A 27,655-nucleotide genomic window follows, 5' to 3' on the forward strand; every position below is an offset into this window, starting at 1 on the left:
ACATGTATATATACACACACACATATATAATGCATTGGGGAGGGGGTATACCTGTAATTTTATTGGTTTGGATAACTCCCTCTACCAATATAGATTAGCAACTTCTGCAAATTATAATCATAGAGAGTTGCCTAGATCACTGAAAAGTTGCATGATTTGTCCAGGGACACAGTCAGTAAGAAATATGTCAGAGGTGCACTTTCACTCAGGTTTTCCTTCCTTGGAGTTTGCTCATTAATCGACTTCCCCACTTGTGTTGGCAAAAAATGAAGCATGAGATAGTGAGTAAAGGACAAGCCTGGAATTCAAGAAAATGAAGTTAATTCTTCCCTCTGATTTTTACTCGAGGCATGCTCTTGGGGAAGTCACTTACCTTTGTGGTGACCTAGGCAACTGCCCAAGGATATAAATGACAAAGAATATGCTAATCTATATGAAAGAGAAAAATTTTACACAGAAAATTCCTTATGTCAATTAAGTCATTGGTCTCAATATTTTCCCCTTTCCATCTTCTTATACCTGGAAGAAAAAGTTTGTAGAGGACTTTATTTTCTTTTTTTCCCTTCTATAATATTTTCCATTTATTGTGCTGTACAAGAAAAACCAGAACAAAAAGGGAAAAATAAGAAAAAAATAAGCAAAAAACAAAGAAGGTGAAAATAATATTTTCTGATCCACTTTCAGTCCCCATCATCCTCTCTCTGGATGCATCACAAGTCTATTGGAATTGGCCTGAATCACCTCATTATTGAAAAGAACCATGGAGGACTTTACTTTCATGAAATCATTTGACTCTCACAGCAGACCCACAAAGTTAAATATTGTTGCTATTATGCTGTCCATTTTATAGGTGAGAAAACTGAGGTTTAGCAATATAAAATGACTGCTACATAGTCACACAATTGATATCAGAGGTAGATAATGAAACTAGGTCTTCCTAACCCCAAGTTTAACATACTATCCACTACTCACTTGAAGCCATCTGTTTAGGAAACAATTAGGAATGACTGATTGTAAGCTGGAAGCTCCATTTTATTTCTCTTCTCCCCAGCTACCCACTTAAAGATACCAGTTTGATCCTGAGCAGTGGTACAGTCAAGACCAAATTAGTTCTGTTTTATCCTCAAGTGAACAGAGTCTGGCTTTTATATCCTACTGGATCATTAATTTGGGCTAAACAGGCTTCATTACCACAACGCCTTCCATCCATGGTGTCAGAGTGACATTTGGGGGTTGGCAAAAGTCTCTCCAAGATGTTATCTGTGTAAGCCTTCCCTGTTTAATTTCACAAAGGGCTGTTGAATCCACCATGGACGACAGCATGACGTCTAAAGTGGAAGCAGATGCCCTCTTTGTAGGATGTATCCATTTCTTTCTTCTTCTCCATCAACCCCTAGGAGATGAATCTGTTTATTTTATCTGGGAACAAGATGTAGCAGATTGTGCTGAGAGCCACTCTGCTGAAATCACTGCAGGTGGGAGTAGCCTTCCGAGACCGCCGGAGCCAAATCCCTCCATCTCCTGCTGAAGATGCAGTTGTTTATGTCTTTAAAATTCTGAGGAGCAAGCGGGCTCTTTCTTTACCACCCCATCATTTCATCATTTGCTTTCTCCTAATCAAGCTGATCTATTGTGGTCCTCGAACTACTGATAATTGGATGTTTGGGAGGGATAGTCAAAGTCAGAAGCTAATGAAATTTACACAAGGGACATGGTCTGTGTTGTAGAGGCGTGTACAACAGGAGGAACATTGGGAGGGTGAGGGGACCAGTATGATGTATAGATTTCTGCCCCACAAGAGAGGAGCTGATATGTTCACTTCTTTTTTCTGTTATTTTCTCTCCCATGGTTTTTCCCTTTTGTTCTGATTTTTCTCTCCAGCATGATTCATAAAGCAATGGGTATTAAAAAATGAAATAAAAAAGAAAGGAAAAAAATTAAAAAAAATAAAGGAGCTGAGTGTGAAATGAAAATCAGTCATCATGAGAATAAATGGAATAGACAAATACTTAGGATTATAAAATGATAAATGTAAATCTACAAAGTACCTTAAAGACCATTTAGTTTACTTCTCTCAATTTACAGAAGAAGAAACTGAGGATAAGGGAGATTTCATGATCATAAATCAAGAACCAGAAGATACTTTAGAGATGAGCTAGCTTTACACTCTCATTTTACAGAACAGGAAACTGAGGCCCAAGAAAATTGATTTGCCCAATGTCACACTGAAAATATAAGGCAACTGGGATTTAGACCCAAATCTTCCTATCAAACTTAGTAGACTTCCCATGTCACTATGGTTGAACATTCATGCAATAAATTTCTTTTATCTTATCTAGTGGCAGCTAATGGTATGGTGCTGGGCTTGGAATCAGGAGGAGTTGAGTACAAATCTAGTCTTAGATACTTACTAGTTGGGTGACTCTAGGCAAAACATTTAACTTCTGTTTGTCTCAGTTTTCTCAACTGTGAAATAAGGATAACAGTTTTTACATTGCAGGTTTATTGTGAAAATCAAATGAGATTTGTAAAAAGCATTTAGCACAATAGCTGGCACATAGTAGGCACTATAGAAATGCTTATTCTCTTTCTTTGATTCTTAGAAAGCCTGACATGGTACATACATATATGTGTTCACATTCACTAAACGGCCTTCATTTAATCAAATATCATTTATTCATATGATGGCTTTCAGAACCCAAAGAACCAAGGTGTTGTGATGACTCCTATCACTGTGGTTTGCTTGCCCTAGTGTAGAATAATGGCTAGAATGCTGGACTTGGAGTAAGGAAGCACCAAATTCAAATCTTGCCTCAAGACACTAACTAGCTGTGTGACTTTGCAAGTCACTTAATTTCAGCCTCAATGGCGTCATCTGTAGCCTTGAGGTAAGGAGTTTTTTGAAGGTCAAATGAAACTAAGTATATAAAGCAAAATATACATGTCAGATATTAGAATTAGTATTTTTTTGGTTGAGTCAGTTGGGGTTAAGTGACTTGCCCAAGGTCACATAACTAGGAGGTTTTACAGAATTGCTTTTTATCATCATCATCATCTTCAGCATTAGTGATCAATCAAACAGCAAGAAGTTATTGAGATCATTTTGCATGCTAAGTGTCTGTTCTATCTCTGACATTTACCAGCTGTGTGTCTTTGGGAAAGATGCTTAATTTCTCATTGATCTTAGCAATTTTTTAAAACTGTAAATTGCAAAGGACCTGTACTGGTAAAAATTGGTAAAAATGACTTTCCTTATCTGGAGTTTCCTACACTATTGAAATTACAAGTTCAAATCCCTATCCCCATATAACTGTGTTCAGGGAACTATGCTAAGCTCTGGAGTTACAAAGAAAAGCAGAAACAGTCCCTAATCTCAAGATATTTGCAGTTCTAATGGGAAAAATAGCATATAACCAAGTATATGCAAGTCCTGGAGTCAGGAAGTCATTTTTAGGAGGCCAGCCTCAGGCACTTGCTAGCTACATGACCCTGGGAAGTCACCTAACTCTATTTGCCTCAGTTTCCTCATCTGTAAAATGAGTTGGGGAAAGCAAATAGCAAACTACCCCAATATCTTTGCCAAGAAAACTCCAAATGGGGTAAGCAACCTCAGAGGAGAGGATATTAATAGCTTGAGGTTGTGAATAGGAAGTTTCCTGCAGAAGGTGGGGTTTGAGCCGAGTCTTAAAGGCAGCAAAGAGAAACAAAGAGTAAAGCAAAGGAACAGAAATAATGAGGGAGAGAATTCCAGGCCTGGGGGATCAGCCTGTGTAAAGATGTAGAGATGAGAAGTGAAATCTAATGTGCAGGTGATGAACTGAACCAGCTACACTCAGCAAAAGAATTCTGGGAGATGACTATGAACCACTACATAGAATTCCCAATCCCTCTCTTTTTGTCCGCCTGCATTATGGATTTCCTTAACAGGTTAATTGTACACTATTTCAAAGTCTGATTCTTTTTGTGCAGCAAAATAACTGTATGGACATGTATTTAACATATATTTTTAACATATTTAACATGTATTGTTCTACCTGCCATCTGGGGAAGGGGGTGGGGGGAAGGAGGGGAAAAATGGGGGGAAAAAAGCTTTTGCAATTGTCAATGCTGAAAAATTACCCATGCATATATCTTGTAAATAAAAAGCTATAATAAAAATTAAAAAAAGAAATCTAATGTGAAAGAAACAACAAATAGGTCTATATAAGGAAATTACAGAATACATGGAAAAAATGAATAGTGCTACAGGAATGGGGAATAAGGGGAAGAAAAAGGGCCAGGCTTTAAGTTCCAAGTATATTTTATATTTGAGTTTATATTTGATCCTGCCGAGAATAGGGAGCTATCAAAGTTCATTGAATAAGGGTGTGACATAGGCTGATTTATCCTTGCCCAGAATCTGAGGATTATAGAGTAATGCTTTTTTGTTCATTTATTCACTCATGCTATTTATTCCAAATTACCTAGGTAGAGATATCCTGTTTAAGGGCTTATTGAAAATTCCCACGAGAGCCAGGAGTTTGCTTTTCTTAGAAGAGTTTTCTGAGTGGCTTTCAAGGAGAACTGGAAAGATCAGATGTGCTCTTTGCCCCTAAATTCCAGGCACCTGCTGAGATTTCAGTGCTTCAGTTGCAGTTTGGTATTTGTGGGGTTATAGGAGGAATAATTGTCCTGGAAAATAATTTTTCCGATTCTTTTGGACCTCTAAAAATGCCATGAGAGATTAGCGTTCAGTTCCTTGAAAATACTCTCAGCTTATGCTTCTTGGCTCCTTCCTTTGAACACTAAGACTATAATGCATGTAGGCCTAAGTACTGCATTTCACAAGCAAATCTCTCATAGGTTGAATCTCACAAAGATTCCTGTGGAGAACAGACAAGGTACTTCCATTTTTCAAAACAACTCGCACAAAGCAACAGCCTTGACCTTGAGTCTACCTTCCTTTAATTCTGGTTCTGTCACACACTGGGGCTCCATCAATGTACCCCAAGTCCAGATCTGTCTGTTGCCAATCTGGCGGTATCAGAAAACTAGAGGAAACCAGATAATTGGCTGAGAGACCTTCCAGCTCCAGAGCTATGATTCTTGTAGAGAGCCACTGGAATTTGTAGAACAGGGAGGTGGTGACATGATCAGACTTGCACTTTGAGAAAATACCCCTTTGGAAGGATGCACTAAAGTGGGGAGAGATTCAAGGTAAGTTAGGTTGGGCAAACATTACTTTCTGTGTGTGGTACTGTAACATAGTGAATAGAATCCTAGACTTAGATTCAGGAAATCCTTCATGCAAATATTGCCTCTAGTTTTCTTTTGGCTATGTGGCCTTGGGTGAATCATTTAACTCTTGTGAGCTATAAATGGGAAAAGGGATTTGACTAGAACAGTGGTATCAAACTCAAAGAGAAAAAGGGGCCACATATTTGCTTAATTTTAAGATGTAATGTTATTTATGTTGTATTGTATTTTTATTTATTTTGTTAAAGGTTTCCCAATTGCATTTTAATTTGGTACTGGCTGTACTAAACCCATAGGGCCCATTTGTGATACTCTGAACTAGGTGAACTCTGAGGTAATATCCTTTCAGCTCCATTTCTTTACATGGTCTATACATGGGCACCAAAGCTTTCCTAATTGCACCTCCAATTTTCAGACAAGTCATTGTCTATCTCTTGTGAACTTCAGGTTCCTCTTTAAAATAGGGGACTCAGATGATCATCGTTGTCCTTTCCAGATTTGTGATTTTAAGATTCAGTGATTTTAAACAGAAATATCACTGATATTTTTGGTGGCTGAGGCAAGCAGCACAAAATATGCTCTCAAGTCAACTTTTTAATACAAATCCAGTTATTCTGGATAATATTATTCAGTTAATAATTCAGATAATAATGTTCAATTATTATATCCCATAATACTGTTTTCAGTGCAGAGGGCAGTGTGGTGGGGAAGCTAGTGCTTCTGCTGCTGGAGAAAGAAAGTCAATTATTCTTGCTTACTAAATCCTCAGCTCAATTGTTTCTCTGCTGCTGAAAGATTGAAAATACTTCCAGCATCCTTTAAATTTAGGTACCCTGTTATAAAGCCCCAGTCTCCCTGTTCTAGTTACCATTCTGATCCTAAGATTTGTGAAGTCTAGCATACCCCTTTAATTTTCTTCCTTCAAAAATATGAATAACCGATTTTTACAATTCTGCTTGTCACATCAAGTTAATAATAACAGTTGGCATTTATATAGCACTTTAAAACTTGCCATATGCTATATATATATTTATATAAAATTTCATCTGATCTTTGTAAATGCAGTTATTGACAGATGAAGAAACTGAGACCTAGAGATATCAAGTGACTTGTCCATTGCCACATGGCTTGTAAGGACATGAGAAAATGTCAGAAAACCAATCTTTTCTTTTGGGGGGAATATGGTTGCAGCCTTAAAGGAACTGATGCAAAGTACTGATGATTATCAGAAGTTGTGCTTGTGATTTAATGTAACTCAAAATTGGGGACCTCATCAGGGTACCCTCTTCCTCCCTTCTCTCTGTCCCTTCCTTCTCCCTCTCTCCCATTCTTTCCTTCCCTCCCTTCCTCTTTTTCTTCCTTCGTTCCTCCTTCCTTCTCTTTCTCCTTTTCTCCTTCTCTCTATTTCTTCCTCCTTCTGTCTTTCTTTCTCTCTCCCTCTCTTCTGCCTTTCTCTTTTTCTTTCTCTCTCCTCTTCCTCCCTCTCTCCTTTTCTTCCTCTTATTCCTCTCTCTTTCCCTCTCTCTTCTTCCTTTTTCTCCCTCCCACTCTCTCCCTCCCTCTCTCCCTATCTCTTTCCCTCTCTCCTTCCCCTCTCTTTCTTCCTTCCTCCTTCCTCCTCTACAGTGTGTACAAAGAGCAAGAACATATCCAATGCAAACGTATGACCCATACTTAACTGGGAATATATTTTCCCTTTCTACCCACCCAAAATTTGTTCCTTTCCCAACCTCGCACCCTCTGATTTTTTCATATTTAAATGTTTTCTTTGGTATGTGATTTTTTTTTCATTTTATTTTGGGCTTGGGGGAGGGGGAGATTCAATTTAATTCGTTCTGATTCTAAGCCCAAAATTTTAGCCACAGAAATCTTGCTTGCCTTGTCTACCTTAGCAAGTAGTTTTGAGTCAATTGCAAAAAAAAAAAAGTATCAAACACTTTTAAAACCATAAGTATAACATAATACTGTGTGAGTTGAATTTGTTATTGCCATCATTATTCCAGGTGTGATTGTTAGTGAGAATCCAAGGCTTTGTTCCTGGCCATATGGACCCTCCTATCATCACCACCACCTATCACTAATTCCCTCTAATCCGAATCTCTATTAGGTGAAAAGGATTTTGTTGGAAAAACGGATCTCATGATTTTGCTGTTTGCTTTTGGAATGAGAACAGGGGAATCAATGGGAAGTAGTGAGTCCCACAGAGGTAGATTGGAGATGTTTTGGAACACAGATTTTGCTGTTTATCTACTGTGTCTTCTGTGGCCAGGGAATTAGGTTTAGAGAAATGCATGATGCCCTTGAGTTTCTGCCTATCTGCTAGAGAGGGAAATTATGGGAATATGTGGGTGTTCTATGGGACCTTCTTGTTTGCTTGGTACATAGGTTTAGATCTGGGCATCTAGTGGAAACTGTAAGTCATTTTTGCAATGATACCCATTTGAGTTCTTGTGAAGTGGCAGGGAAGGAAAAATTTAGATGTTATAGCTCTGGGTCATGCTGATTAGCCAGAGGACTGGGGATGAATGTGATTTTATTAATGGGAGAATGGCGCATGAGGAAATCAAGAAATTCTTCTGGTTTATTCAATGTTGCTTAGATCCTGAGTAGGTTGAGAGTTTTGGGCATGGGGCTTTACAAAGGCTATGGGTAAACTGGAGAAAGGCTAGATGTAAAAAGTATAATCAAAATGATAGAAAGTAGATCCTAGAAAGAGTAGGTGCCTTGTAGCTTGGGGGGAGTCTAGGTTTTTCAGCATTCATTCATTCAGTCAGTCTTTACCACATTTGACTTTTTCTTTTTTTTTTTTTTCACTGTTTTGGGGTTGAAGATGAGCATCCACACCTGTGTGTTTTAATTAGTGAAAGGAATTCCCACAGAGGAACTCCCTCAGAGACTTATTAGCTGTGTGAACCTGGGAAGGTCAATTAACTTCTCTGTTCTTCAGTTTTTTTCTTCTGCAAAATGAGAGTGTTGACTGAGATGATTTCTATGGTCCCTTAGATTCCAGATCTAAGATCCTGGAATTCTGTGATCCATCTAGGGCAGCGATCCAGTGATTTCAAAACAATCAATGTATAGATTTTTAGAAGTTCTGTGAACTCAGATGGAAAAATGACATCTTTACTTCAAGATTGGCTTTCTTTATAATCTTATACAGTTTATTTTATGCACTTAAAGACATTATTGTGAATAGGGATCCGCTGACTTCACCAAACCTCTGAAGGAGTCCACTGCATCGCAAAGGTTAAGAATCTCATATCTGGAGGATTTCTGTGTGTCCTGATCTGTTTTTACCTGTCTAGGACATCAGTCTATTTCTTTACACCAGGGAGGAGGGGGAGACAATGTGTGAATGAGGCTGGGAGGGGTAGAGAGAGAATAGGAGAGGGGACATGACTTTCAGTTCCGAACTTCAAGTGTCAAAAGGCAATTTCATGCCTGCTGACACAATTTGGAGGAGCAGAAATAATAGATGCTGACAGCTAATGGGACTGGAGCTCTTACAGAAGAGCTATTTACTGATTGGATTTAATTTTTTCCCCTTTAATGGAGGCAAAGCTCTCTAGTGGTCTAACAATGCTTGGAATCAATCTCATACCTCTCCCTGTGATAATGAAACTCTCTGTTTAGTCAGTGAACCATATCATAAAATATCTTATTAATCATCTTGCTTATAGCTTATCAGAGCATTGAGTTTTTCATTTTTTTGATTATTTTAACATTCATTATCTCATTTGAGCTTCCCCATAACCTTATAAAGTAAGTGAGACAGGGATTATTGTGACCATTGTACAGATTAGGAGACCAAGATGCAGACAAGAGAAGAGACTACCCTGTGGATCCCAATAAATCTTGTGAGAGAGCCATAGAAAGATTATGTCCACTGTGCAGATGACAAAACTGAAGTGCAACAATGGGAATCTGATTTGCCTACATGGTCACAGGGAGTGAGGGTCAAAGCTAGGAATATAATTTAGTTTTTCTGACTTTTAAACTAGTATTTTTTTTTTACCATACTATCAAATAATGTTATTTATATTCATAACAATTTCATATTAAAAACAAATTACTTTATCTACCTGTGCCATAGTTTGCAAAAAATTAAAAATAAAATTATAATAAATGGGTAGGATTTCGTCCTAAGACCACTTCTACCTAAACCTCAATAAAAGGTGAGAATGAGATAATTTTAATAATAATGATAAATCATATTTATATAGGATTTTATGGTCTGTAAAGTCACTTTTATATAGTTGATCTCTATTGTATATTAGGTACTATACATTAACTTTTCTCAGGTCAAGTCAACAAGTCAGGGACTATGTTAATCACTGGAAATATAAAGACAAGCGCCCCCTCCCCACCTTAATAATGTCAAGATTTCAGGGGCAAATCCTATCCATATCTCCATTTAATAGATAAGAAAAATAGCTAGGCTGAAGTCTAACACCTTAAGGTGCTCAAACTATGTAAACAAATAAATGAATGAATAGATAAATGAATAAGTGAATTAATAAATACATGTAAAATCTCATTTGTGCCTTGCAATTATCTTTTGGCAGAGGTATTACAGGCATTATTATTACTATTTTATAGGCAAGGAAACTGAGACTTAGATACATGTTCTAATCAGTCATTTCCCTCAGAATAATTTCAATTTGGACCTTCCCTATAAAGATTTGTCTCCATCTGTTCAGTTTTTCTTTGCACCATCACAGGGTTTGCATTTGTATTTCAGGCTCCCAACGGGATGGTCCGTCCGCCCTGACCAACCCGAAAGACCACGAAAAAATGAAGAGCTCACAGATGAGGAGAAAGAGATTATCAACAGAGTGATTGCTCGAGCTGAGAAAATGGAAGAAATGGAGCAGGAGCGCATTGGGTAAGACGGTGATATTTCCATCAAATCCTTCATACCTTGAGTTGTGAAAACAAGCCCATAGCAGGTTCAGAGCTGGAGCACCTGCTCCATAACTAGGGGAAATTTAGACTTTGGGAAGAAAATACTACAGAAGCTTTGGATTTGGGAGGTTGCTCAATAACAAATCAATAAGCATTAATTAATTAAGTGTGTCTATATGTCAAATACTATGCTAAGCACTGGACATATAAAGAAAAACTTCAAGGAGATTGAAGTTTAAGTGTGTGTGTGTCGGGGAACTGCATGCAAACAACTAAGTACCAACAAGATAGACATAGGATAAATTATAGGGAATCTTCAGAGGAAAAGTGTTCGTTTTAAGAGGTAAAGATTTCTTATAGAAGGTGGAATTTTAGGTGGTACTTGAGAAGGAAGCAAGGGAAAGCAGAAGGGAGAGACAAAGAGGAAAAACATTCCAGGCATGGAAGACAAGATATCAAATACCCAGAATTGGGAGATGGACTATAATTGCTCAAGAAACAGCAGGGAGGTGTCACTGGGTCATAAAGTAAGAGAAGGAGAGTAAGATCTAAGAAGACTGGAAGGTTAGGAAGAGATCAAGTAATAAAGAGCTTTAAAAGTCAAATAAAGAATTACCTAGAGGTAATAGGGAGCCACTGGGGTTTATTGACTGGGAGCATGATATGTGTCTTTGGAAGAGCAACTTAATAACTAAGTGGAAAGTAGATTGGAGTGGAAGACTAAAGGAAGGAGAAAGGGTATCTTTGATTGGAAAGTTCCTTTAAGTGATTTAAAGTGGGAAAGTAAAGTGTAGCAAAAAAGTCACATATATGGAAATTCGAAGATCCCCATCTCCTATCTGTGTGATGACAATTCCCAGGGTTCAAGAATTCCAACTTTAGTGTCTGCAAACCACTTTTTTCTCAGCTTCAGTATCTTCATCTGTAAAATGAAAATGTTGGACTAGATAGTAGCTGAGCCTATGACATTTTATTTCTTAAGATCCACATCATTTCTAACTTTCTGTGTTTGGAGGGTCCTCCCAGCAGAAATTCTCTGTTCTAAGGTTCCTTTCAGCTCTGACATTCCATGTTCTAAGGTCCCTTTCAGCTCTGACATTCCCTGATCTAAGACCCCTTCCAGCATAGAAATTTTCTGTCCTAAGGGCCTCCCAACTTTAATGTTCTATGTTTTAAGGGCTTTCCCAGCTCTGATGTTCTGTGTTCTAATAACTCTGAAATTATGTGATTCAGTTTATTGTTTTCTTAATCCAATGATGTAATATAATCATGGTTTCTGCCATCTATGGAAACTAACTGCTTTCACAGGAGTCTGGTTTTGGATATTGTTTCCTTCTAATGAGCTTGTAAGATATGAAGGAGACTCCAGACTCTCAAAGACTCTAACCATGATAGAAAAACTTTTTGTTCAGGTTTTTGGGTAGGCATTGTGCCTGGTGCCCAAGGACCCAATCCAACTGAACTCAGAGAGATCCTATAACAGATTGGCTACCAGTGGAATAATTTTTCCAACCAACTACCTCTCAAAGTTTATTAACTCTGGACTTCAGTTTCTATTTGAGGAGGGCGTACCTAGAGCCAGAAAATCCCAGACCCTTGAAATAATGATAATAGTGAAATAGTTACCATTTACCTAGTGATTTAGGATTTGCAAAGGTCTCTGCAAATTTTATTTCATTGGAAATGTACAATCCTGAGAGAAGTGCTTTAGTTCAGGGCTTCTTAAGCTTTTTCCATTTGCAATCTGTTTTTGCCTAAGAAATTTGTTTGTGACCCCAAATATACAGATAGAAAAAAATAAATCATAATTTTATGACCCTTACATTCAGTTACAGAATCCCACATGAGGTAGGTAATATTGTAATTAGCACCAGGTTTCTGTAACTTAAAAAGTGATTGTCTTCAGCTTTAATATGTAAAGTCTTTGACAGCAGAGACTGTTGATTTTTTTCCTTTGTATCCTTAGTGCCTGCCACATTTGGTGGGTGCAGAATCAGATGTATGACATCACTGGCACAGGGAACTTCTAGCATGGAAATTCCCTCCATCAATGCAGATCCTCATCTGCTCAGCTACTTATTTTAGAGCTCACCTAGGGCACTGGCGAGTTAAGTGATTTGCCCAGGTTTACAAAACTAGTATTTCTTTCTTTTTTAAAAAAACAATAGCTTTTTGTTTAAAGATAGTTTTCATCATTCACTCTTGCAAAACCTTATGTTCTTCATTTTTCTCCTTCCCTTTCTTGTACCCCACTTCCCCAGACAGCAAACAATCTAATATATGTTAAACATGTGCAATTCTTCTAAGTATATTTCCACAGTCATCATGCTGCACAAGAAAAATCAGATAAAAATGAGAAAGAAAACAAAAAGAGAGCAAACAACAACAAAAAGAGTGAGACTGTTATGTTGGGATCCACAGTCAGCCCCCACACTTCTCTTTCTGACTGCAGATAGCTCTCTCTCCAATACAAATCTATTTTGAATTGATCTGAATCATCCCATTATTGAAAAGAGCCACGTCCATCAGAATTGATCATCGTATAGTCTTCTTGTTGCCGTGTACAATGTTCTCCTGGTTCTACTCATTTTACTTAGCATCAGTTCATGTGAGTCTCTTCAGGTCTTTCTGAAATCATCCTGCTGATCAAAATATGTCTGAGATGATATTTGAACCTAGGTGTTCTCAACTCTAAAGATGGCTTCCTAGTTATGACATCATTCTGTTTCTTGCCTGTCTCAGAGTAGACATTTAAAAATGCCTATTTAATTTATTGTCAGATTGTGACCTTATTAATAGTTAACAGAGCACTTTGGGATTGTCAGTGTTTTATTCATCTTATCCTCACAACAATACCAGGAAGCAGGTGGTGTTACCTCTATTTTACAGATGAAGAAATCAAAACTGAGAGACATTCACAATTTGTCAATGATTATTAGCTAGTAAACATAGGGGCCAGGATTCAAACCCAGAACTTCTTTGACTTTAAATCCATTGTGCTTTCCATGATGGCACCTCCTTAAGCTCATAGATCTAGAGTTGAAAAGAACTTTAGAAATAGACTTATTACCATACTAGAAGAGTATGGTCATGATGATGATGATGTCATTGATAATTAACATTTTTATACCAACTACTAATGTGCAAGCAGGGCAGCTAGATAGAGCACTGGGCTTGGAAGCAGAAAGACTTGTCTTGATGAATTCAAATGTGACCTCAGACATTTGCTAACTATATGATCCTAGGTAAGTCACTTCACCCTCTTTGCCTCAGTTTCCTCATCTGTCAAATGAGCTAGAGAAGGAAATACAAACTGCTCTAGTATACCTGCCAAGAAAACCCCAAATGGGGTCACAAAGAGTCAGAAATCAGTAAACAACGACTGAACAACAACAAAACTTTGCAAACCTTAAAGCATTATATACATGCTACTTATGATGGTGATGATGATCTTATATCTAGTCTAACCCTTTACTTTCCAGAAGAGGAAACTGAGGTTCAAGATGAAACTCCACTAATGATATATGGGTGTTCAGCTGAAAGTAAGGAAGGTCAGAGAAATGGAAAACACTAGAAACCTTTCATTTGACTAATTCCAACCAACCACTGCTGGCTCAATCGTCAGAGACATAGTGGGACCTTGCCCAAGTTGTGGTATTTGGAGAAAGGAGGGACAAGTGAATGTAGAAGATGGGGAGTGACTGGGAGGAAAAGGGGTACATGGGGAGGATGAGCAAGATTGGGCATCTCTTTTGCTTTCATCTCATTGACTAAATCTCCCCTCCTGGGATGCTTGCCTTTGTTCCACCTGCTGGCGAGTTTTGTCTCGTGAATATAAATTGGTGGCAGCTAAGCTGGCCAGCTGCTGGGGCTGGCAGAGCTTACTTAGCCATACACTCATTTTCAGCTTATCTCTCCATACCCAGACATCTGTCCCCAAGCACCGTCCCTATTCAGCACCGGTGGGGTTCCTTGGACAGAAAATTATGTTATTCACCAAGATGGAAGGAATACTTTTGATTTCTCCTCATCTGACTCATGTATGCCCAGCAGTCAGCCAACCCAAAGAGATTATGGAACCAATAGAAAAGGACAAACCTGCTACAAATATTCCCTCCTCATCCTGGATTCTCCCCTTATCCCCTAGCTAGGTTAAACTGATTTCTGATATTTGAATTGGGAAGAAGCTAAGTGATGCAATAGACAGAGGACAGGGCTTCAGAAAGACCTGGCTTCAAAAACCTAGCCTCAGACAATGGTGGTCCCCCCAGGCAAGACACTGAACTTCTAATTGCCTCAGTTTTCTTATCTGTAAAATTGGAATAATTATGCGACCTACCTTCTAGGGTTGCTGACAGGATCAAAGGAAATAATAACTGTCAAGCACATGGAAGGTGTTTAATAAATGCTTATTCCTTTCTTGCACTATTTCTACCCTCAAAACCCTTTGGCAAAAGCCAGGTGACAAAGCAGCAGGTGTGGATGCACTGGGAGCTGTCATTACAGCCCTGCACATGGGCAGCCTGGGGCATAAGGTTGTCTTCTCACGGAAGCAGCAGAGGGATTCAGCAGCACCTTTTATGGATCACACTGTTCACCTCTATGTGTGAGGAAGGGGCTAGAAAAGGTCCCCTAAAAATTGTGCTGCCCAGCATGGCGTGCCCTCATCAGAGAAGGTGCTGTCTAAGCAACACAGAATTGAATTAGCTCAGAAGAAACACAAGTTGCATGAGTTTAGAGAGCCCATCACAAATGTTCATAGGGACTCTTTGTGCCAACCTGTGACAAGGCATTCTGAGCTCATACAAGTCAGGTCACTCCCAGTCAGACACGTTGTGACTCTATTCTAACACAGTGATTTCATGTTGGTCTTCTTTGAAAATGGACACCAACCAACCACCAAACTGGAAAGGATTCATGTGCAGGCTGGAAGATGGGCCACGTGTCCATCAGCTGAGAACCAGCCTCTCTAGTTCTGGAAGTGCTCATTAACATGACAGCTTCAGGAAGATGAATTTTTCCAGCCACAAAAGTCCTCAATAACTGTCTGAGATATGGCAAAGGGGTCACAATCTACTTCAGTAAAGCACACACAAGAACTCCAAGTGAATGTTAACAACACATTTCTAAATGGAGACCCTTGGGACCTGCTTTAATAAAGAGTCAGCAAGCATTTATTAAGGTGTTATTATATGTACCAGGCTAGGGATTTAAGAACAAAAAATCTCAAAACCTCCATGCAGCCCCCATGCAGCAAACATTTCAATAGGGGAAGACAGCACCTAGATAATTAGAAATGTGCAAGATCTATGCAGAGTTTGTCAAGATTGTCTAGAAGGTTTGAAAGCATTAGAAGCTGGAGGCAGGAAGTGGGGAAATTGGGAAAGGCTCCTCAGTAGGAGGAGTTGAACCTGAATCTTGACGAAAGCAAGGGATGGGACCCCTTTATGACCAACACTTGGTGGCCCTATATTAGTACTTTCATAAAACAATGGGCTAATTTCCTTAAAAACAATGACTTTTCTTAAGAAAGTTTGGCATAACTCCTTGTCTCCAAATTGTTTCATCACTTCCTTCACTGGGGACAATGGAAAGATAAACTTCAATCCAGAAACAGTGTGTTATAGAAGAAAGAGCTCTGGACCTGAAGTCAGGAGACCTGGCTCTGATTCTGCTTCTGTCTCTCTGACCGATTATGAGCCTTAGTTTCTCCACGTGTAAAATAGAGACCAAATCTCACAATCTCAGGGAATATGTTCTGCTTTTGGATAGGTCCCATTGTTTGATGTTTTCCTTACATTAGACCTAAATTTGCTTCTCTGAAACTTCGGCCTATAGTTCCCAGTTTTATCCTTTGGGGCCAAACTGAACAAGGCTAATACTTCTTCTACGTGACTATCCTTTAAATACTTGAAAACAGATACTCCTCTCTTACCCTTCACTTATGTCTTTTCTTCTCCAGATATAGTGCTTTTAAAGTCAGAAATCAATAAACAATGACTGAACAACAACAAAACTTTGCAAACTTTAAAGCATTATAATAATGCTACTTATGATGATGATGATGATCTTATATCTAGTCTAACTTTACTTTTCAGAAGAGGAAACTGAGGTCCAAGATGAGACACCACTAATGACACATGGGTATTCAGTGGAAAATAAGGAAGGTCAGAGAAATGGAAAACATGAGAAACCTTTTGTTCTTGTTGTTGTTGAATCATTCAGTTGTGTCCACCTCTTCAGGATTCCAGGGATTGCAACATATCAAGCCCTTCTGTCCATTGTCTTCTGAGGTCTGTCTGAGCTCATATTTTTTGCTTCCATGACATTTTATTCTCTGCTGTCCCCTTCTTTTGTTTTTAATCTTTCCCAACATGAGGATCTTGGATTATTGTGATGTTAAATGATTTGCCTTGGATTTGAACAGATATCTTTCTTTGAAATTTTTTGTACCCCAGTACTGCTTTTCTCATTCTTTTGCTGACTTCTAAGGGATTCTTGACCACAGTAATGATCACCTGAATTAAATTCACCCATTCCCATCCATTTAACTTCACTGACATCCAAGATGTCAGTGTTTAATTTTTCCATCTCTTATATCCATATCCAACTTACCTTGCTCCTGATTTTTCATTCCAAGTTCCTATGAAATATTAATCTTTACAGTATCAGACTTTCTTTTTGTCACTAGATGTAACTGCCGCTGAGCTTCCTTTGGCTTTGACCCATTTGCTTCATTAGTACTGGAACTATTTGAAGTTGTTCTCTGCTCTTCCTCAGTAACCCATTGGATACTTTCTGACCTGAGGGCCTTATCTTCCAATGTCATATCTTTTATCACTTTGAAACTGTCCAATGGATTTTCTTGGCAAAGATACTAGTTTCTTCTCAAGAGGATCCCTTTTTGTCAAAACTTTCCACTATGACCTGTCTGTCAGGTAATAACACAGCATAATTCTCAATTTCATTGAACTATACAAGTCCCTCTCCATGACAACATGGTGATTCAGGAGGGAAAGAATTGTTGCTCCAATCAATTATGTCAAAGTCCTTCAGCATCCTTGCTGCTTTCCTTTGGATGCTCCCAATTTCTATTCTAAAATATGGTGCCCAGGATCAGATATATGATCAGAAACCACCACTTTATTATGGAAAAGTATGTTTCTCTCTTTTAAAAAATTCATTTTGGACCTAAATATATAAAGACACACAGAAAAGAGCATTTTCATGTATATAGCACAACATAAAAAGAGGATTCACTATAAAACCATGAATTTATATGTCATACTGTTGACTTTTTTTTGAAAAGCTATAAAATATTACACATTATTTTCAAAGCTATTCTGCTTTCTATGCTTCCTTCTAAATTTTCTATTATTCTCTGCTAAGCACTTTTTATTCTTTTTCCCTCCCTTCCCACCCTGCCCTAGAGATGGCTACAATAGACACAAATGTGTGTGTGTGTGTGTGTGTGTGTGTGTGTGTGTATGTATAGAAACATTGGCTACACATTTATTTATTAGTTCTTTTTCTACAGGCAGATAGCATCTTCCTTAACAGGTCCCTTGTAATTGACTTGAATATTTATAACGCTCAATATAATTTAGTTGCTCAAAATTGTTCTTAAAACAATATTGCTATAACTATGTACAATGTTCTTTTGGTTCTGCTCATTTCAGTCTTCATTATTTCATGCTAGTTTTTTGGCCTGTTTTTTCCTAAAATCAATGAGCTCATCATTTCTTATAGCACAGTAGTATTCCCTCATGATAGTATACCACAACTTGTTTAGCCATTCCCTAACTGAATGGACATCCCCACAATTTCCAATTCTTTGCCACCACAAAGAGAACTGTAAATATTTTAGGATATACAATTTTTTCTTCTTTTTTCTCTATCATCTTGAGGAAAAGACCTAATAATGTTATTGTTGGGTCAAAGTTTTGGTCTCTAAAATGATTGGATTAATTCACAGTTTCACTAACAGTGAATTAGCATCTCTCTTAATTCAGTCTCACATTAGCTTTTTTGGTTGTCATATTATACCATTGACACTTCTTGAGCTCAGGGTCTACTAAAACCCCCATCTCTTCTTCAGATAGACTCTTTGCCACATTTCTTTCATTTTATCATTATATCATATCATTTATCATATAGGTATTTATGATAATAAATGATAAATGATATTTATCATAAAGATATAGAAATAAAAATAAGTCAACCCTTATAAAAATTTAATTTTAGCCCAATATATCCTAGCTGATCAAGTGCTTTTAGTGATCTCAAGCTTATTTCTGAAACAATGGCCTATATTTTTGATTCCAGATCCTGAATCAATAATATATTGTTATTTTTTTTCTTCCTGAGAGGGTTGAGGTGATACCAAAGCTGTGACAAATAACTAAACCCCTAGAATTCAGAATTATCATCTTCCTGTCAGTCCTTTTACTTTTCCTAGTGTGGAATTTTATCCTATCCAGGAAACTGCCTTATGAACTGAGGTCAAACTGGCCTGTTGGAATATATTAACATGAGTTGAAGCAAGGTGATTCAGGCCAATTCCAATGGTTTTGTGATGGAGAGAGCCATCTGCACCCAGAGAGAGGACTTTGGGGACTAAGTGTGGATCACAATATAGCATTTTCACTTTTTGTTGTTGTTTGCTTGCATTTTGTTTTCTTTCTCTTCCTCCCCCCACCCTACTTCTCTTTTTGATCTGATTTTTCCTGTGCAACATGACAATTATGGAAAAATATATAGAGAATAATTACATATGTTTAACATATATTGGATTACTTGCCATCTAGGGGAGGAAGTGGGGAGAAGGGAGGGAAAAATTTTGCAACACAAGGTTTTGCAAAAGTGAACGTTGAAAATTATCTATGCATATGTTTGAAAATAGAAAACTTTTAATAAATAAAATACAAACAATTACAAAGGAAACTATTAAAAACTGCTTCCTGCTGGGCTTCCTGGAAAAAAAGGCTATCTGCCCTGGGGAAAAGGTTAGAGTAGGCAATTTTCTGGTCAAGATTCCAGTTTGATGTGCCTATGTGAGATGGATAACCCATTGAGCTAGTCAACTAGTACATATATCTTGGGAGGACACTGCAGAAGAGGAATGATCTGAGTCCAGAAATGACCAGGAGGAAGCATAGGGATAAATTACCTTTGGGAGATTGGAGTCTTTTTAATGACTCCAAACTTTTCCCTGAAACAAAGGTCCCCAATTTTGATAACCAGGGTTCTTCATTATAAACCATAATCGCACATCATAGGACACTCCAGTATGAAAAATTATAGTTATGGATTGACCAAAAATCATGAGCAGGCTGTCATAATTTACAAACAAGTCATTGATCAACTGCATTTATTAAGCACTTATCAGTGCCACGCATTGTAGAGATACAAACATGTATACAAAAGAAATAATGCTTGCCCTCAAGGAGCTTATATTCTATCTAGGGAGATCATATAGTTATCTAAGAATAGGGTTTTCATTTATCAGGTCATTTGATCTTCGCAACAGTCCTGAGAGGTAGGGGTTAGTATTAGTCTCATTTTGAAGATAAGAAAACTAAGACAGACATGGGTGAATTAACTTGCCTAGAGCCACACAGTTAGTAAAGAGCTGATGCAGGATTGGAACTTAGATCTTCCTGACTCTCAGGAAGTCCAATTTATCTCCTATACTGTGACTTCTTAATCTTTTTCCACTTATGACCCTTTTTTGCCTGAGAAATTTTTAGATGATCCTGGGTATTTAGGCATATAAATCATTTACTGATAATAAATCATAATTTCATGACCCCCTCATTCCATTACAAGATCCCATCTGGGTTTGAAAACCATAGTTTTAGAAGCTGGGCACTATACCACTTAATGGTAATGTTAAGAGGGCTCAAGGAAGACCCATCTCCCATTTCAACACTCATCCAGGCCTAATCCCAGTTCAATATGTAGCTCTCTCCATCATGGAGACATTTTTGAAGACATGAATGATACTTGCACAAAGCAGGAAGACATAGATGGGTTGCAATCAACATTGCTGGAGGGGATTATCCACATCAATTAGATCACAGGCCCATCCAACTATCAAAGCATCAAAGTCCCAATATGAGTTGTCCAGGGGCTTTGATGGAAGCAGTCACCAGAATTACTTAAGGTAGTTCATTCCTCCCAATTAAGAAAGAAAAAAAGGAAGGATGAGAGAAAGGAAAGGAAGGAAGGGAGATAAGAAGGAAGGAAAGAAAAGAAAGAAAGAAAAAGAAAAAGTGAAGAAAAAGAGAAAGAAAGAAAGAGAAAAAGAAAGGGAAGAAAGAGAAAGAAAGAAAAAGAAAAGGAAAGAAAGAGAGGAAGAAAAGAAAAGAAAGGAAACATCTCGGTTTCTATTCCTTTTCATACGTCCTTGGGATCTGGGGAGGAGATCAGAGCAGATGATGATGAAAGGGAAGTTTCAGAAGAGTCACATCAGACAAGAGCAAGGTATCTGGCAAGATTGATGATGGGATTGCAGCCACTAGCTCCCAAGTCACCTCAGTCTTGGATTGCCAAAGGGAGAGAGATGCCTCATGATGCTGTCCTGCCCTCTCCCAGAACATTTTTCCCAGGTGCCTTTTGAGTTTTTCCTGGCTGCTCCATCAGCCTTTCTGAAGGATTTGGCCTCGGATTTCTCTTCTTGGCATCTGCTCACTATTCTTATTGGTAACAGTCAGTGCTATAGGAGCCTCCCATTTGGATAATAGAAAGTAGAAAAACAAAGGAGAGAAGGGATGTGCATTGGAAGGAACATGGCCTGGGATGCAGATTTGACTTTGAATTTACTATTCACTCATCATATAACTGTGAGCAAGTTGTTTTCCCTTCCTTCAATAAAGTAAAGAGATAAAATAAGAGCAGGAGGTTTTGTTTTGGTGAGGCATTTGGGGTTAAGTGTCTTAAGCGTCACACAGCTAATAAAGGTTAACTATTTCCTGCTGCATTTGAACTCGGGTCCTCCTGACTTCAGGGCCAGTTCTCTATCCACTGTACCATCTAGCTGCTCAAGAGCAGGACTTCTGAACCTCTTTTTGTGTTCTTGGCAGATTGGTGCAGCCCACAGAGACTTCAGAACAAGGTTTTTAAATGTGTAAAATAAATCCAAATATTGCAAAAGGACACTAATTTTATTGCAGTAAACTTCAAATGAGTGGGAAGGGAGAAGAAGAGGGAAAGAATTTAGAACAGTGACTAAAATAAAAATAGAATTTAATTTCTTTTCTTTTTTAATGATTTTTTTATTTTTAAAACATATGCAAGGATAATTTTTCAACAGTGACCCTTGAAAACTTTGTGTTCCAGTTCCCCCCCTTCCCCCACCCCCTCCCCTACATGGCATGTAATCCAATATATGCTAAACATGGCAAAAATATATGTTAAATCCAAAATAGGTATACATATTTATACAATTATCTTGCTGCATAAGAAAAATCAGATCAAAAAAATGAGAAAGAAAATAAAATTCAAGCAAGCCACAATAAAAAGAGTGAAAATGTTATGTTGTAATCCATCCTCAGTTCCCACAGTCTTCTCTCTAGGTGTAAATGGTTCTCATCATCACAAGAGCATTGGAACAAGCCTGAATCATCTCATTGTTGAAAAGTGCCATGTCCATCAGAATTGATCATTATATAATCTTCTTGTTGCCGTGTACAATGATCTCCTGGTTCTGCTCACTTCACTTAGCTTCAGTTCATCTAAGTCTCCCCAGGCCTCTCTGAAATCATCCTGCTGATTGTTTATTATAGAACAATAATATTCTATAACATTCATATACCATAATTTATTCAGCCATTCTCCAATTGATGAATATCCATTCAGCTTACAGTTTCTTGGTATTACAAAAAGGGCTACCACAAACATTTTGGCATATGTGGGTCCCTTTCCCTCTTTTAAGATTTCTTTGGGATATAAGCCCAGTAGAAACACTGCTGGATCAAAGGGTATGCAAAGTTTGATAACCTTTTGGGCATAGTTTCAAATTGCTCTGCAGAATGGATCTGTTCACAATTCCATCAACAATGTATTAGTGTTCCGTTTTTCCCATATCCCCTCCAACATTCGTCATTATATTTTTCTGTCATCTTAGTCAATATGAGAGGTTTGTAGTGATACCTCAAAGTTGTCTTACTTTGCATTTCTCTGATCAATAGTGATTTAGAACACCTTTTCATATGACTAGATACGGGTTCAATTTCTTCATCTGAAAATTGTCCATATCCTTTGACCATTTATCAATTGGAGAATGGCTTGAATTCTTATAAATTTGAGTCAATTATTTTTATTTTTTTATTATTAGAAATGAAGCCTTTATCAGAACCCTTTTATTGCTTCCCTTCTAATCTTGTGTGCATTCGTTTTGTTTGTACAAAAACTTTTTAACTTAACATAATCAAAATTATCTATTTTGTGTTCAATAATGAACTCTAGTTCTTCTTTGGTCACAAATTTCTGCCTTCTTCACAGATCTGAGAGGTAAACTATCCTATGTTATTCTAATTTGCTTATAATATCACTCTTTATGTCTAAATTGTGAACCCATTTCGACCTTATCTTGGTATGTGGTGTTAGGCATGGATCAATAGCTACTTTTGCCATACTAGTTTCCAATTTTTCCAGCAGTTTTTGTCAAACACTGAGTTCTTATCCAAAAGCTGACATCTTTGGATTTGTCAAACACTAGATTGATATAGTTATTAACCATTTTATCCTGTGAACCTAACCTATTCCACTGATCTATTATTCTATTTCTTAGTCAGTACCAAATGGTTTTGATGACCACAAATTTATAATACAATTTTAGGTGGGGCACAACACAGTCACCTTCATTTGCATTTTTTTCATTAATTCCCTTGAAATTCTTGACCTTTGCTTCTTCCAGATGAATTTTGTTGTTATTTTTTTTAGATCTGTAAAATAATTTTTTGGGAATTTGATTGATATGGCACTAAATAAGTAGATTAATTTAGATAATATTGTCATTTTTACTATATTAGTTTGGCCCACCCATGAGCACTTGATATTTTTCCAGTTGATTATGTGGAAAGTGTTTTGTAATTGTGTTCATATAGTTCCTGACTTTGTCTTGACAGATGGACTCCCAAATAATTTATACTATCATTGTTTATTTTAAATGGAATTTCTCTTTGTATCTTTTGCTTGGACTTTGTTGGTAATAGAAAAATGCTGATGATTTTTGTGGATTTATTTTGTATCCTGCAACTCTGCTAAAGTTGCGAATTGTTTCTAGTAATTTTTTAGTTGATTCTCTAGGGTTCTCAAAGTATATTATCATATCATCTGCAAAGAGTGATAATTTGGTTTCCTCATTACCTACTTGAATTCTTTTAATCTCTTTTTCTTCTCTTATTATCAAAGCTAATGTTTCTAATACAATATTGAACAGTAATGGTGATCGTGGGCAAACTTGTTTCACCCTTGATCTTATTGGGAATGGTTCTAGTTTGTTCCCATTACATATGATGCTTGCTGATAGATGCTACTGATCATTTTAAGGAAAAAATCTATAAAAATAGAATTTAAAAAGAAAAGAAATAATTATCAAAATTCTCATAAAAATAAAAGGCCCTTAGACCTCACAAAAAGGATCCCTGATAATAGTTGTAATTATTTGTTTTCCAGTTGTAGTATTCTATGATTTCAGCCCTTGCACAGTTATGTAGATTATGATGGGAGATGTACATTTATGTACTGTGTCCACTGTACTTCCTTGGAAAACTCTCAAAGTAACTGTCTGTCTTATCCCCCAATCCAAGAAGACCCCAAGAGTTTTATTATCAGGTTTACTTTATTCTCCCCCCAAAGTCCTTTAGTTCTTATACCAATATTTAGACTAATCTAACTTGTGTTGATTTACTTTGTTTTAAGCCTGGGTCTCCCTATCTCTCAAAGTGCATTGGCCACTCATGGATCCAACCCCAATCCAGATCAGCATGGAAGTTTTTATCTGTCCCATTTCTCATCTGGGTCACTTCAGCCCTCCTTGGCAGCCTGGTGGCCTCCTAATGGGGCACTATATTGATTCCAGGCAATGCAGATACCTGATTGTTTTTAGTTTTTCTGCAACTCAAAATTCCCAAACTCAAATGATCTGCTATCCTCAGTCTCTTTAGAACCAGGCACTGCAGCTTGACTAAGACTTTCAATGTAGTACAGGTTTTATTCAACCTAACAAAAATTACAGAATGGTCTCAAGTCTTCCTTACTTCAGACCTAGAATGTTACAAACTACTCCACCTACCTGCCTTAAAAAATTAATAAATTTAGAACATACAGTCCAAATACTATATTCAAATGCATTGATTCATAAGCACAAGTAGGATAGTTTGTACCAAGAGGCAAGAGATGAAGGATAGAGAGAAATATATTTCCTTTTGAAAGGTTGCACCATCTACCTGCAGGACTCTTGTAGGATTTCAAAGCTATAGAGGACCTAAGAGCAGGATGTCAAGGATCCTATCATTAGTGAAATCCCTTTCATTTGAGAATCTGTGCTCTTTTCAAGTGTGAAATACTCAAGGAGATGGACAGAATGGTCTCATGATCTTTTCCAGTTCTGATATTCTGAGATCTCAATGTCTTCTCAGCTCTGAAATTCTGTTCTAAGGTCCCCTCTCAGATTTGACATTCTCTATGATTGAATGTAAGATTAATCAATCAGTCAATACTTATTAAGAGTCTCCCACATAATAGGCATTATAATAAGTGCTAGGGATACACACACACACACACACACACACACACACACACACACACGATAGCCATGTCATTCAAGGAGCTTACACACTCTAATTGGGGAGAGAGCATGCAAGCAAATATATACAGAGAAAGGATAAATAGGAAACAATTAACAGGTGCAAGATGCTAGAATAACGAAGAAGGGTTATGGGGAAAGTTTCCTGTAGAAGATGGGATTTTAGTTGAGACTTAAAAGAAGTCAGAAAGGTCAGAGCAGAGGAGAGAGAATATTCTAGATGTGGAGGATGGCCAGAAAGCATGACCAAAACCAAGGGAGGAAGTGTTTTGACATTCAGGAGGCCAATGTCCCTGGATCCAAGAATTTATATCAGAGAGTAAGATATAAGAAGACTGGAAAAGTAGAAGGGGGCTATGTTATAAAGGCCTTTGAATGAAAAACAGAGCATTTTATATTTGCTCCCAGAGGCAATTAATAACCACTGAAGTTTGTTGAGTAATGGGGTGACACTATTGAACTTTGTTTTAGGAAAATCATTTTAGTAGCTGAATAGAGAAGGGATTGGTATGGAGAAAGACTTAAGGAAGGTAGACCCACAAGGAGTCTGTTGAATATGAAAAATGGGAGTTAATTTTTTTGGTGGGGATAAGGAGTAGGATGTGAGAGTGCACCAGCAGCTGAGGAATCAGCAAAGCTCTGAGGGAAAAGGTGTTTTCTGAGCATCAACTTATCCTCTTCCTCCTCCCATTCCCCTCCCACTGGGGACCCACCTTGTCAAATGACTATAATGAAAGTAATTGTGCATCCTGTTCACAAAAGGACAGGTAGACCAGAAAGCTTTTTCCGTTCAGGGTCAGTTCCTTCTATGCACGTGATTTTTCAGAAATAATCTGGTGACAGATGGTGAAAAAATCAAGCAAAATTAAGTCATTAACCTTAGTGACCAGCCACAGAGGCAGAGCTGAGAGTCAGAGAGACACTTGGAGACTGGAGCATTTCCTTCATCCCCTTCTCTATTTTGGTCTAAAATGGAAGAAGACGTGAAAAGAAGAAAAAGGATTTTGCTTGGACCTTAATTTAGTTGAATTATAGGGACTTCCTCATGAAAGGCTCAAGGGTATAGAAAGGGCCCTGTATTCAGGGACTGACACTAATTAATTATGATCTTGGATAAGTCACATTAACTGATGATTTGGCATGAATTCAAGGCTTTTCTTTGTCTTGCTTATCTCCTTAAGAATGCGCTGAATTTTACCAGTGTCCTTGCAAAAATGAATGACCCAGAGCTAAACCCCAGGATTCCACACAAGGTTTGAACAGGGCAGATGATAGCAGAATTATTAATTTATTAGGCCAAGTAAGACATACGCTCTTTAAATACAGGACAATTTTGTTTTGGTTAGGCAGTAGGCCTACTGTATTAAGCTCCTACTGTATACCAGACATTGTGCTAAGCACTGAGTGTATAAAAAAGGCAAAAAAGATGGTCCCTGCCTTCAAGGACCTTACAATCTAATGGTAGAGACAGTATGCAAACAACCAGATACATATAAGATATGTCCAGTGGAAATGGAGCAATCTTAGAGGGAAAGAACCAAAGGGGGAGGACTGGGAAAAGCTTCTTGTAGAAAGTGGGATTTGAACTCAATCACAGGAATATTAGAGGAAGAGTATTAAAGGCCCAATGGGATGGTCAGTGCTAGGATGCAAGAGTAACAGAAAGTAGATAGATTACATCAAGTGGAGTGAAATGTAAAAATACTAGAGAAGTAGGATGGCCACAGGTTATAACGAACTTTGAATGCCAAAGAGAGCATTGTATTTTTTATTCTGAAGGTAATACACAACCACTGGCATTTGTTAAATAGACAGATGATAAGACACTCTTTCAGATGTCAAACAGGATGTTTGGCTCATAATAGGTGCTTAATAAATATTTATTAAATGTGGAAATAAATTGAATAAACTATGCTTCTCTTTTTTACTTTTGAAATATATGTAAAAACACACATAATTTTCCCAATTTATGTTAAAAACCATTTTTGAACATTTGAAAAAAATTTTGAGTTCCAAATTCTGTCCCTCTTTTCCTCCCATCCCCTCTCCCCCTTCCCTGAGCCAGCTAGCAAACATACAGATTATACAGGTGCAAACATATAAAACATCTCCACATTAGTCTTTTTATATAAGACTTGAATAAAAGAAAACAAATGAAAGAAAGTGAAAACCTCATGCTTCATCTGTATTTAAACAATACCAGTTCTTTCTCTGGAAGCCAATAGTCCCTTTCTTGCCTTCTGTCTATTAGTTAACTGATTCCAAATTTCCTAAGCTTTTCCATCCCTGCATCAGGATCATGGAGAGTGCACATCCCCTCCCCCCATCCCCTCTTCCTTTGACACCTTTGACACCTAAATAGCAGTGATAACCTCAAGAGGAGTTGGCTGGGACGGAAGGCTGAGGCAGGGCAGGGGAGAGGAGGATGACAGGAATGAGCAATAGCAACAATTAATGAGTCTGTAATTCATTACCAATGACCTCAGTCATCTGGGTTTATGACATAGCAGGACAGTGTTTTCAGAATTATTTCCCCAAATTGACTTGGTGTGAAGGTTGTAAATTCAATTCTTTTCAAAGGTGGTATTTCTTCACAGCAAGGGCTATGAAGATGTGTGTGTGAGAGAGACAGACAGACAGACAAAGAGAAAGAGGAGAGGGTCTAGTTTAGAGAGAAATTGAGAGTTTTAGAGATTGTGAGAG

General features: G+C 37.7%; 1 protein-coding gene across 5 annotated transcripts in view; it reads left to right on the forward strand.

Annotated features, from left to right (window-relative positions):
* Positions 1-27,655, forward strand: part of RPH3A (rabphilin 3A) — a 347,889-nt gene that overhangs the window by 232,869 nt on the left and 87,365 nt on the right. For all 5 annotated transcript variants that reach the window (XM_051972819.1, XM_051972821.1, XM_051972818.1 and 2 more), the window contains exon 3: positions 9,977-10,120. In XM_051972819.1, coding sequence (XP_051828779.1) covers positions 9,977-10,120 — 144 coding nt within the window. The remainder of the gene's footprint in view (positions 1-9,976; positions 10,121-27,655) is intronic.

This window comes from Antechinus flavipes, chromosome 1 (genome assembly GCF_016432865.1).
Source record: "Antechinus flavipes isolate AdamAnt ecotype Samford, QLD, Australia chromosome 1, AdamAnt_v2, whole genome shotgun sequence".
Classification (NCBI taxonomy): domain Eukaryota; kingdom Metazoa; phylum Chordata; class Mammalia; order Dasyuromorphia; family Dasyuridae; genus Antechinus; species Antechinus flavipes.